The 11,922-nt window shown below is 40.9% G+C and overlaps 2 protein-coding genes across 2 annotated transcripts in view; both read right to left on the reverse strand.

Moving 5' to 3' along the window:
- Positions 1-3,119, reverse strand: part of COG3 (component of oligomeric golgi complex 3) — a 28,678-nt gene extending 25,559 nt beyond the window's left edge. The window contains exons 1-3 of the mRNA XM_088521042.1: positions 2,988-3,119; positions 776-922; positions 274-335 (exon numbers count right to left, since the gene is read on the reverse strand). Coding sequence (XP_088377168.1) covers positions 274-335; positions 776-922; positions 2,988-3,119 — 341 coding nt within the window. The remainder of the gene's footprint in view (positions 1-273; positions 336-775; positions 923-2,987) is intronic.
- A 1,658-nt stretch (positions 3,120-4,777) lies between these two features.
- On the reverse strand, positions 4,778-11,701 carry SLC25A30 (solute carrier family 25 member 30). The gene is made up of 9 exons (XM_088521035.1): positions 11,599-11,701; positions 10,602-10,749; positions 9,956-10,050; positions 9,649-9,734; positions 8,336-8,431; positions 8,009-8,133; positions 7,344-7,479; positions 5,609-5,689; positions 4,778-4,902 (listed from the first exon to the last, which is right to left on the reverse strand). The coding sequence occupies exons 1-9, from the start codon at positions 11,660-11,662 to the stop codon at positions 4,861-4,863; spliced, it is 873 nt and encodes a 290-aa protein (XP_088377161.1). The 5' UTR covers positions 11,663-11,701; the 3' UTR covers positions 4,778-4,860.
- Between the last annotated feature and the right edge of the window lie 221 nt (positions 11,702-11,922).

Below are 11,922 nucleotides of genomic sequence, written 5' to 3' on the forward strand. Positions count from 1 at the left end.
TCCAGGTGGGTTTGGAAGATCTCCAGAGAAGGAGACTCCACAACCTCTCTGGGCAGCCTGTTCCAGGGCTTTGGCAGCCTCACAGTCTAGAAGTTCTTCCTCATATGGAGATGGAACTTCCTGTGTTTCAGCTTGTACCCATTATCACTTGTCCTGTCACTGGCCACCACTGAGAAGAGTTTCCTGATGATTTAATTTGAATGTGTGCAAACATTACGCATCATCTGAGGTTTACACTGCTCACAGTGAAAGCGAATGAGGAAGAACACCTACCTGTACTTTGCACCTTCATCATGATCCATCTGTGTCTGTAGTTGTGCAAACCACGAGAAGAACTAAAAGAGATTTTATGGGGTCAAGAGCAATAGACTTTACAGGAAATAAATTAGGAAAAAAATCAGATGAATAAAACAAAAATTTAGAAAATGAACAGAGTAACTCCACCACTAAGCTAAAACAGGAAAAACTGAATTTCATTCACTCTTACTTGCACAGAACCAAGTCTGTCATATTAGGAAAAAAACTGTATTATGAGCAGCATCATATTGTCGTAGCATGAGCAACATCTAATGAAACAATGCCTTACCCTCCCATACCACTGCACTCAAAAGGGGGAAAGCATCTGTTCTTAAAAGCCAAGACTTCATCCTTTTTCCCTCCAAGTTTCTTCTTATACCTTGAAGACTGCTAAAATAATTTAACTGAGCAAAACCTAGGCTAGAGGCACAGAAATTCCTATTCTCTGAAAAAGACTGTGGTATTCAGCATCGCTTACCTGTTGTGCCGTTTCAATTCTTTCCCCCTCCATCCCCAGCGTGGCAAATCCTTTCAGGAGAACATCCTCCGTCGAATCCGGCACCGCGGCCGTCAGCGCGACCGCGAGCGACTGCGACGTCAGGCTGCACAGGTCCTCGATGGGGAGCTGCTCATGGAAACCCACACACTTTGGTTACATTTCGAGGGCGTTTTACCTTTGCACGTGTTTGCTTAAAAAACTGAGCACGCGGGCACCTGACATACTGGTGAAGCGTCCAAACGAATGCACTGAAGTATCTGAAGACAAAAGATTCCACTGCTCATGTAGAAACAAAAACCTGGCACTTTTTGCACTGTGCCACTCCACCACAGTACAGGAACTGTCACACCTTTCTGTCTCATTCAGAAAAATCCTAGACTGAACAATGCTAGAACTTGTTGATGATGTTCACGTTCCTTCAAACATTTCTGAATGATTAAGTTCAGCAAAAAAAAAAAAAAGGCTCTTCTACAAAGGCTCTGCTGAATGGGAGCTACGAGGTACATCATTTGTTTTTAAGCAGGAAAAATACAGCAAAAGTAACTTCAAAATAATCTTGTTTACATATAATTAGAAACTGTTTATTAGTTTATATTGCAAAATGAGTTCAGGAAATCAAACACTGTTACATCATTTTAACACAATACTCTTTAGTTCTTTGACAATTAAAGAATATTTTTCAGTATTGCTGAGAATATTAGTAACAGAACAACAGAAAATACTAAAAACAAATGAAGAGAGAAACAAATCTTCATATCTCTCTAGAAAATTACTAACTTTGTAAAATACTTGCTTAGTGAAATATTCATTGTCTAAGAACAGTAGTCTGGTAAAGAATGATTAGTGTTTCATCTATTTGAGATCCTGACTTATCTTTTTCAGTTTCCATGCGTACTCTCCCAAAATGCTTTTAGATTTAAAAAAAAAAAAAAAAAAAAAAAGGAAGTCAGGATGAAGAATTGCCAGTGAAAACTGCAATTTCAACCTGATTTCTGGATGCAGAAAATGAGTAGGCAGGACCCTAATGGAAAGTCAAGAACTGGTTCTCTTGGAAGGACAGAATCAGAACCTGTTTTTTTTCTCAGAAAAGCTGAGTGCTGCCACCCCAATCCTCTTCAGCAGGAGTCAAGCCAGGCTGAAGCCCTCAAAATTCATGACATTCCAGCTGTGCTAAAGTGTAAAGCACAGTAACTGCTGTGTTACAGAGAAGGTTTAGATCATTAAGGACATCCTCCAATGGCTGAACATCCTCCTAGAGTCATTCTGGGCGCCTGCCAGCGCTGACAAACACAGGTACGAATGGCTTGCAGCATAAATTGAAAGACCTGGAGGAGAGCAGGCTCTGGAACCACAGGGATGTGTTTCAAGAAGGAAAGGTTTCACGCTGCCTTGGCTTTTAAACTCTGAAACACCTGTTGGTACGCAGGTGTTTACAGTACTATAACTTATGTCCTCATCCTATTTGGCAGGAAACCTCTCATGAAAAGAGAGGAGTTACAAAGACATAACTCATGCTTTCTGAAAGCAAATCAAATACTTTCTGAACATTGAACTAGTAGAACTTCAGCATGCTACAGAGAGCTCACTAAGTCTCTTTTTGTTTTGGTGGAATACTTTTTTTTTTCCATTATTAAATATATTCAAGACATGTGTGAGGAGAACTGTAAGCAATTAATAATGTTTAACAACAAGATAGCGGGGTATTTGCAGCACTTCAATACACTTTGCTGCTGTCTACAGGAACCAAAAGGTTGAGGAAATGTTGTAATACTAAAGCACAACTTGACACTACACTGAGTTGCTTAAACAAAAGCCAATTTTACCTTAAATTCGATTAACTCCCCACTCATTAAACAACTGCTCCCCAGGACAAATCTCCACAGTGTTGGTTTTGGCGTGGCTATAAAAACGCAAATGTTTCCCTGCCCCTCCCCGGAGGGCAGGAGGCCTCATAAATGACGCACCAGCTCTTGGGTTTACGTTAATATTTTATAGCTGTAGGAGCGATCGGGGATTGATCCATCCCAACAGCGGGCGGGGAGGCTCCATTTCCACCCCGCCGCCGCCCGCGGGAGCGGCTCCCAAGCTGGCGCCGGGAACACGGCGCTGGGGACGGATCGGGACGAGGCTACGCGGCGCCTCCCCGTCCCGGCACGCGGGGGTCTTCCCCCGGCGCCCGCTGCGCGCTCACCTCGGGCGGCACGGGCAGGTCCTCGGCGGCCGCCTTCACGTCGAGCACGGAGCGGCGCTGGCGCTCGCTGAGCGGCGCGGCCGGCTGCGGGGGCCGCTCCCAGCGGCCCAGCCGCTCCGCCGCCTCCGCCATCATGGCGCGGGCGGCGGCCGCGCTTCCGGCCGCGTCCACCGGCGCCGTGGCCCTTCCGGGGGCGGCGCGGGGGAGAGGCGCGTCACGGCGCGGCCGGGGCGGCGCGGGCGCCCCCTGGCGGCGGGAGGGCCGCTCCGCCGCGCGGCGCCGCCCGCACCTCCCGTCCGCCATGAACCCCCCTCCGCCCCCCGCCACAAGGACCCAAGCGCGAGCCCAAGGACTGCAAGGACAGATGGGTTACAGAGCTGTAAAACTTTTAATAGGCTCCAATGCAAAATATCAAGGTTTGCATCCTGTACAAAAATATCTACGAATATTTCTATTTAAGCTTAGAAAGAGCTGCAGGGAAAAGCTAAGTGCACAGGAGCATATGCATAGAAAACGTTTGTGCCTTAGAAAGTGCCTTGTGCATTTCAAAAAAGTCACTGTGTGAATTCAAAGTTAGCAATTAAGTGACAATAGTAATTTTGAAGTTGCAGTAAGACTAAATGGAATGTATAATTAAGCAACATGCTTTAAAAGTCACTTTAATATACTACGATATCACAAAAATGTAAAACCATGCACCCTTTGCTACCTCCTGCAAAGGCAGGAGGAACACACCACATCTCGCACATCATGTATTCCCTTGCTTGGCATACAGAGTCTTGGCAACAACTCTTAAGCTAATGGCATGGGAGCTTCGATACACATAAACTGTACTAAGGAGTTGCTATTTCTACAAAAAGCGCTAACCTGCACATAACAGCAGGTTGAGCTTCTTTGGTAAGAAGTGCTTAAAACTTCTCAGATTTTGGTTTTTAAATGAAAGTAGTCTTTGTACTGAACTTGCCTTTCTCCAGGAGTTTTAAGCTTTGTGTAGACACCTACATTAATCAGCCTGAGCTGCTCAGTGCAAAGCTTGCATCTTTCAGAAGATACAAAAGAGACACACAGTTACAAGCCATTCTTCCCAACAATGGAAGAAGCTCAGAACGCTTCTCTGTGAGAGGAGGTGAAGTTCTGACCAGTCCATACTTCTCCTTAAACAACAATTTGCATATGAATGTTCAAGAACCTCTTACACCGAAAACCACGAGCAATGCATTTGAAAAAGCAACTTGCCTTGAACTACACAAAACAGGCAACTGTACCACCACACTTGCAAAGGAAGTCAGACTACTCCAGCAGATTACGTTGGTATCTTGGGACTTCTAGACTTTGCACACAGCTAAACTCTAAAGCCAGAAGCAGATTTTTCTGCAGAAGGTATTTGGCTAAACAAAAAGATGTCTCGTTACACATTCTTTTTTTTTACCTTTGGAGCTCTGAAATAGCCATTATTGCAGCCACAGGTATTACACATTCAGAAAACAGCAGTACCCCAGTTCCTTGGTACTACTCATCCCCCTTCAGAGAAAGATTCTTTCCCTTTACCAAAAGGGAATCTAAAAAACCATCAAGAACACTTTCAAGTTACAATACAGATCTTCACATTCAAGAGCACTTAGGAGTTGACAAAATATTCCAGCAACTTTTGTTCAGCCTTGAAGCAGTGCACATCATTCAGCGACCCACAAGAGCATTGTTACAGGAGCCAGTGTTTGCCTGGACGTCGCTCCTAGGCTGTCCCAATTAGCAGCAGTCTTGTGATGAGCTTTTCCTTTTGACAGGATCTCAGGCACTAAGAGAAGATACTCAAGAGCAATTTAAGTTACTCTAAATTCAGATAGTGCATGAGAATTTGTAACAGTTCAACACATCAGAAGTCCAACTTCTTCAGCTGTTCATATGTCAGAAAGAACTGGGGCACTTCATTAAGGAAGAGTTCTCTGTTGACCACTCGGTGCAAAGTTGCTGCTACATTCACTAGAGGACAGGCACTTGTGTGAAATTCCATCCTGCTGTTACTTCCCTTGCAGATCATGTGGCCACTCGACCATTTTTATTCTGCAATACTCTGCAGACCAATGAAGCCTGTGCCAGGGTGCTGCAGTACCTCAGAGGTTTCAGAGCTAGTGAATCCAGTTTTTCCCGTTCCTATTATTACAAAAGCACTTGGGTTCTGAGTCACTCTGCTTTACTAGTCTAACAGGTCCACATACAGGAGAACATTGCTACTATTAACTCACTTAGTACCCAGCTGCTAAAGTCCTGGGAAACAGATTAACAGAATTAAAACTGAGGCAGCTTGAAATACAAAAGGATTTTATGACCAACTGCCAACAGTTCTACCCACTCTGGAAATAAACCCTCTTCTAACCAGTCTGGTAGGAAATTGAGACAAAGTTGTTTTGCAAGGAGGTAATATTCCAAGATTCACCCTCTGGAATGCATTGTATGTATGGAATCTGCCTGGAAGCAGTTGACTGGGGAAATGAAGTAATATTTCATTCATTCAAAAAGGAACATTTACGGTGACATAACTTCCATGTGAAACACTTTGTTCAATCATCTACTTGCTGTTGCATTCCTAGTTAGGAGTTTTCAGACACTTTTGAAAAGGATACAATGATATTCCAAGGACCAAGTCTCAGCCAGTTTGGCCAAAATCCTTTGTATAAGGCAAAAAAGCCTTCATTCTTCCATGTCTGGAAAAGGCAAGAACAAGTTAGCACTTACTCTCTAGATTAGTACAGAGTACCACAGCTAAAGGGAATCAGAACCACTGAAGGAAGCATTAGAGCCACTAATCTTAGTGTAGCTGGTTACTGAGACAAGGAAGGTTTTCACTCGTAATCAGCAAGCCTTGCAGCATGGGCACACTCCAGTAGAGAAGGTCATACTCAGCCTGAATTTGGTATTCAGTCTGAATTTGTCCAAACCACATCCTCGGACTTCTGTAGTAAAAACCTTCCATAATGCTGTATTTAAGTCTGCTGCTTATGCTAGACATCTGTGAAATCTATTTCAATGTTTTTTTGTTGACCCCAGAGTCACACTGGGCATGTTAAGACAGCTCCAATGCCTCTTCCCGTTTGCCTCTTCCTAAGCCAGTCACTTCCAACACTCAGAAGTGCCACAGTTTATACACATTCATTCTACTTCTTGCTTCAAATCAAAGCAAAAAGGAGAGGACAAAGTGAGACAGCCAGGGCAGTTCTACACATTCAGCCAGCATGAGAGTGTTCTAAAAGACAGGAAAGCAATGTGTGCCAGCAGTAAGGCAAGTGAACGCAGATTTGGTTTTGTGGGTTAAGCTTCCCTAAACTTGGCTCAGATTTTTTTGCAGGAATTTACTGCAGCATCCCAGAGGAAGGAGACATGCATCCAGTCCCTTCCTGCTACTCATTTTCCATTTGGCTGGCAGCATCCTACAGCACTGCACAGCCAAGAAATGCTATTGGTAAGCAAAGGAGTGTAATAGCAGATGCAGGAAACAGCCTTCAGATCCCTACTAGAAAAGGGATTCTTGGCATTCTGAGCTTTGTTTTCTTACAATTCAATCCACTAACTGCCAAAGCCATGGTCTTTTGTGGTATAATTGGCTTCCCTCCACACCATCAGGTAGTTGTTACAAAATTCATCTGCTAACTGAACCTCCAGCTTTGCAATAGGAAGGACCTGAAAACAACTTCCTGATTAAAAAAGGGTTTGAAGTTTGTTGCATTTCTCTGGCTGGTTTCTAGAAGGAAGCTTCACTAGGAGGATTTTAATTCCAGCCTGACTCCTTTACAAAAATGTTTCTAAGTTCCTCATCCACTAGTAGTCATGTTTTTGCAACTGTCTTCCCATGGAGTCCTGGATCTCTTGCTCTTCTTTGTCCGATCAACAGCTTCCTACCCACACTCTTCCATGTAGAAGACCATCTTGCTCTCCTGCATTGCCTTTGTCTGAATTAGGCTTCCCATTACCTAGAGCGCAACACAATGCTACCACATGCCCCAGACAGTGCTGTTTGAGAGCCAAGTAGGAAACAATGATTTCAGTGATCTGATGTTGTTTCAAACTAAGTAAGAGACAATACTACCAAGAGATTGTTTTCTGATGCAAGTGCCAGAAGAAAATAAAATCCACCTGCAACAAATGTGCTACATGATCCTCCCCCTGTACTTCTATCAGGACAACAGTTACATTTTAAGCTAAATGAGTTATTGGCTAAACAGCTTGAGGGCCGAGTAAATACTAAATATGCTTTATGTGGATTAATTTCTAGAGAATTTTGAACAATTTCAAGTTCCACACCAAAAATTCTTGCTCAATGGTACAAACTTTTACTTCCGTTAGCAAGCAAACTGTACTTACTTGTAGCAAGCAATCCAGAGTACCCTTGTAGTTGGAGTGTGCCCCATTTTGCCGGCTCTGGTTCATCATGCGCGTTCTCACAACATCGATCGGGTTCGACGCTATGGCTCCAGCTAGCCCACAAGTAAAACTCGAGCTAGTGACAGAGAGCAGTAATGAAGTTTGATCCGTCACATTTACAGTGGCAAAAATTTCCCTAGACGATGCCATGATGATGGCTGCTTTTAATACTTTGAGTTAAAAGCTACATCACATAGTAGTTGCTAAAACTATTTTCCATTTACTACAAAGCATCCTTCTGAAGCTCTGATATACAGGCCTTGCATATGGTACAGGATATTCAAACAGATGTTTGCTTTTTGCAGATGCATAAACATTTGAATGAAACTTTCCTCTAAGCTCAATTTGCACAACTTAATGGTTCAGACCATCTACAAAACCAAGTTTTATTTGGGATTTTTCAAAATGATTAACTTCCTTGCTATTTGAGATGCTATTGTATTAAGAAACATCAGAACTATATTTACATCTGGACTGATAAAACAGACAATAAAGCAACAAGGCAATTCTATCTTCTGAAGAGTTCAAAAATAAAAGATGCATCTTCTACAGTGATTTTTGAGTTATGCAACTAAGTAATGTAAGCCCTTATAGCCATAACTTACAGGAAGTGAGTATACACTGTGTCCCCCATAAATCCAGACATGATTATGTGCTTCTTGGTGAGGTCATATACTGGCAGCTCCACTCCAACAACGATAGCTGCTCTCTGCGCAGTCAGGGATACCCCCTGGCAAAAAGGGTATAGCTGAAGGTGAAAACTTTGTGCATGGTCATTAGCTTTAATGTAAAACAAAGTCACGAGAAACTACATTCAACTTTGCTATTGCTCCTTCCATATTTCGGTTAAAAACACTGCAAGTGTTTTATCTGAGCAAGATATAAAAAAGTATATCAGATAATACTTCTAGATAAGCAATTCAAAAACTTGCCTTCCATAATCCTTTGGTGCCTTCGTTTTGGTAGATCTGTATAAAGTTGCCCATCATTCCTCCTCGTATCATACTACCTTGGGCTTGCATTCTGATCTGAGATACAGTTGAAGATCAAAACAAAACGTAAGTACTTCTTCAATATAAGGTTCAAAATAGCTGTATCATTGCACAGTTGTATCACTGTAAATTGCTAGCTTAAAGTCAATTTTCCCCTTGAATACAAATTGATAGCTGGTTTTACCATAACCACAACGCAATCTTTGTAAGTGCCTTAACTATCCTGTGCTTGCAGTTGCTAGTTTTCAATGTGGATGTGGTGTAATTCTTGGCTGTATGAAGTCACTTCTATTTCTATACTCATCCCCATTTAGACTAGACTGACAGACGGTTTCTGCAAAGTGTCCTTTATCATGTTCTGACAGGAACCTCTTAAAATGAAAAGGTTAAGAGATTAAGGTTTCAGTTAGTAAGAACTAACTTCTATGATCTCTCAAATTTCTGACAATGTCCTTAGGAAACTGTCCTTTTAACTACCAAAAATACCCTTTTGGTGACAAGCAAGTTGGCCTGGGGATGTAGCTATCAGAAATAACCAGTTGAAGCCATTCTTGAAACAGATACTAAAATATGATAAGAAACAGACACCTAAGTCACACAATTTTGTAAGTTAAATACCACTAACGTTTCTATTAAAGGGAAAAAGGTTCAAGTATCATTAAACAGATCCTAAAGAGGCAATGGTTTCACAGATTCAATTCAAATAAGTAGCTGAGCACTACACTACAAAACCTCTTAACGGAAGCAAGAAGATCTTGACTGTAGGATTTTCAAGAATCATACAACCTAAACATTAGTCACTGAAATTCTCACCTCTAAAGAGACTTCCACATATTTAGGCTCTAGAATCCTTCTAAACAAGCCATATTACAAGAAAATTAAGCTCCCCGATTAAAATATGCAGTGGGGCTTCCACATACACTATCGCATGAAAGTTACAAAACAGTAATTTTAAATGATTTTTTTTCCTTCCTTCAAAAAAAAAAAAAAAAAAAAGGTAAATAAACACAGATCCAACTCCTTCTCAAGCCATCAGTTTCCCAGGACATGCTTCTAAGTAACTATTGGGGAACCATAAGAAAGTTCCAAGAATTCAGGACATGACTACATTTTTTTAAAAGGTAGTTTAAAAAATGAGAATAAGTGTTACAAAACAGAATCCCACACACATCACCATACTTTTGCACATCCTCCGGAGAAAAAAAAAAAAATATATATATATCCAAAAGACAAGCTACACAAGGCATAATTACCTTTAAGACATCCGTAGGGTTGGCAATAGCTGATGAAATTACTCCCGAAAGAACACCACATAGAACATTTATCATCAGGGTTTCATCTATACCATGAACAGAGGAAAAAGTTTAGCTGCAAGTTTACAGAGCATAAAGGACATCTTAGCAGAAAGATTCCTCCACTCATACAACTAGGAGCCAGTTGACTACAAAAGTCTTAACACACCCTGACACGTCTCCCTTGCTTATTCAAATCACTGCAATAAGATAACAAATACAAAATGCCACCTTCAGGCAAACGAGTCTAAAACTGCAAAGCCCTCACCTTCTGGATGTTCAACAAACATCCTTTTCAAGCTTTGATAAGTGCCAATTTTAATAGTTCCATATGAAGCTTGGCGTAGCATTGCAGGTGCAATCCTGTAAGAATAGTCAATAAGAGTATTTACAGCTTAGAATTGTCAAATCAAACGATTAGCAAAACAATTAGGGGGAAGATTGATCACAAGATATCTATCACTGAAAGGTTTGATTATTTAAATTTTCAATTTAAAATCACTGTCAACAAAACAAAGCTTTCTATGTACAGACTACAAGAACACGTGTGAACAGCAGAAGGACTATTTTAGAGCAAGCCTCAACGTGTTCTATAAAATAGCAAACAAATTTGAACAAGCTTGAAATAATGGCACACTAAATCCCCTGCTACAATCTTTTGGAAGAAAAGTGCATGCTTATTCCAATACAAAAAAAAAAAAAAAATCACCATAATCACCTATGTTCATTTATTCATTTTCCTAAATAAAGGTAGAATGACTGTGTAGAATATGTTTCTGCTTAGCCATGTATTACTCTCTAAAATAACTCCCATCTGAGTAAAACCCAGACTCAAGAGTTTAAATGCTATAGTTTATGCTCATTATCAATAGACTGTTCAGAAACCCCTACTGCAAGTTAATTAGTTTATTTACCCCGAGTACAATGCTCTCAATCCTTCTTCTTTGAATATTCTCACGAGTGCATGCATCATCCCTCGGTAGCGGATCTCTCTATATTTGGCATCATTAACTTGACCTTGAACCTGCAGACGTGTTTTGGTCAGGTCAATTGGGAAAGTACCTTAAAAATAAAATTGGGGAGAAATTCTATTAAGTTCAAATAAGGTTTGGCGGAAAAGCATGGTTTCTGCAGATTGCTCATCTTTCACAGGAAATTTTGCACTACCAGCCACTATCAAATAAAACAGAGGTCTCAGTTCACATTTGAGAAAGATTCATGAGAACAGACAAGGTAGAAGACAAAAACAGAATAGTGGTCTTTCTTACAGAGTAGGTGCAATGTAAATTATATCAGAGACTCCACTTGTGAGTCTAACTATCAGGCTACTATTATGAAAATAATTATGAATACAGAAATACTTGAGATATGTGACAATAAAGGAAAACTATAAGATTTTAAAGGACATTAGTATTTTAGGTTAGTCTTGATTAAGTGTTTAATACACAATGCATTATTTCACCATAGTAACTGTATTATGGTTTACACTAAATAAATGCAAGTATTCAAGTTGAAACAGACACTAACATTCAAAAACAGCAGTGTAAACTGCAAGAAAGCTACCCGTAAAAGCTAAAAAACAATTTTACTAGTTAAGAGCTTAGCTTATGACTCTAGTAAAAGAAAGGCTGTGTGGATTTAAGATCATTGTCTACAAACAGATCAAACACTGAACAAGAGAAAAAAGCCAGAGGACAAAGTTTGTATATAAAAAAAGTTTACATAAGTGTTTCAACATTAAAACAAGGTTCTGAGCAACTTCTTAATCTGCAGTGCAGGAAAAACTCCAGTGCTTCACCGTAAAGACAACCATTCAATACAGCATCATTGATTGACCTGATGGAACCAAGCTTGTTTTTAAGGGAACTTCCAAGTTAAACAGCCATGTACACAATTAGAAGAAATGCTTACCACATTCTGCAGTGATTGATGCTAAACCTCCATAGATAAATGGCTTCCAATTCAGCGCTGACATTATTGACTAGTCTTTCTGTGAAAAAGAGCGATTAAAGCTTCTATGAGTAAAAACAGTTCTAGTGTAAACACATGCATCTGCAACATTTACCACGTAGAGCACTAGGGGAGGGTGCACGTGTGAGCATTTACAACAACTTTGTGCTTCATCCTCTTCAGCTGGACTTTCCAAACATGCCAAGGGTGAGGAAACCATTTAGTACCTCTGACAACCAAGGCAAAGGTAATGCTACATAGGGGCAGCTGGGTTCAACTCAGTGT

This window comes from Tinamus guttatus, unplaced genomic scaffold (assembly GCF_059628265.1).
Source record: "Tinamus guttatus ecotype Peru unplaced genomic scaffold, ASM5962826v1 Tinamus_guttatus_pri_ptg000112l, whole genome shotgun sequence".
NCBI lineage: Eukaryota > Metazoa > Chordata > Aves > Tinamiformes > Tinamidae > Tinamus > Tinamus guttatus.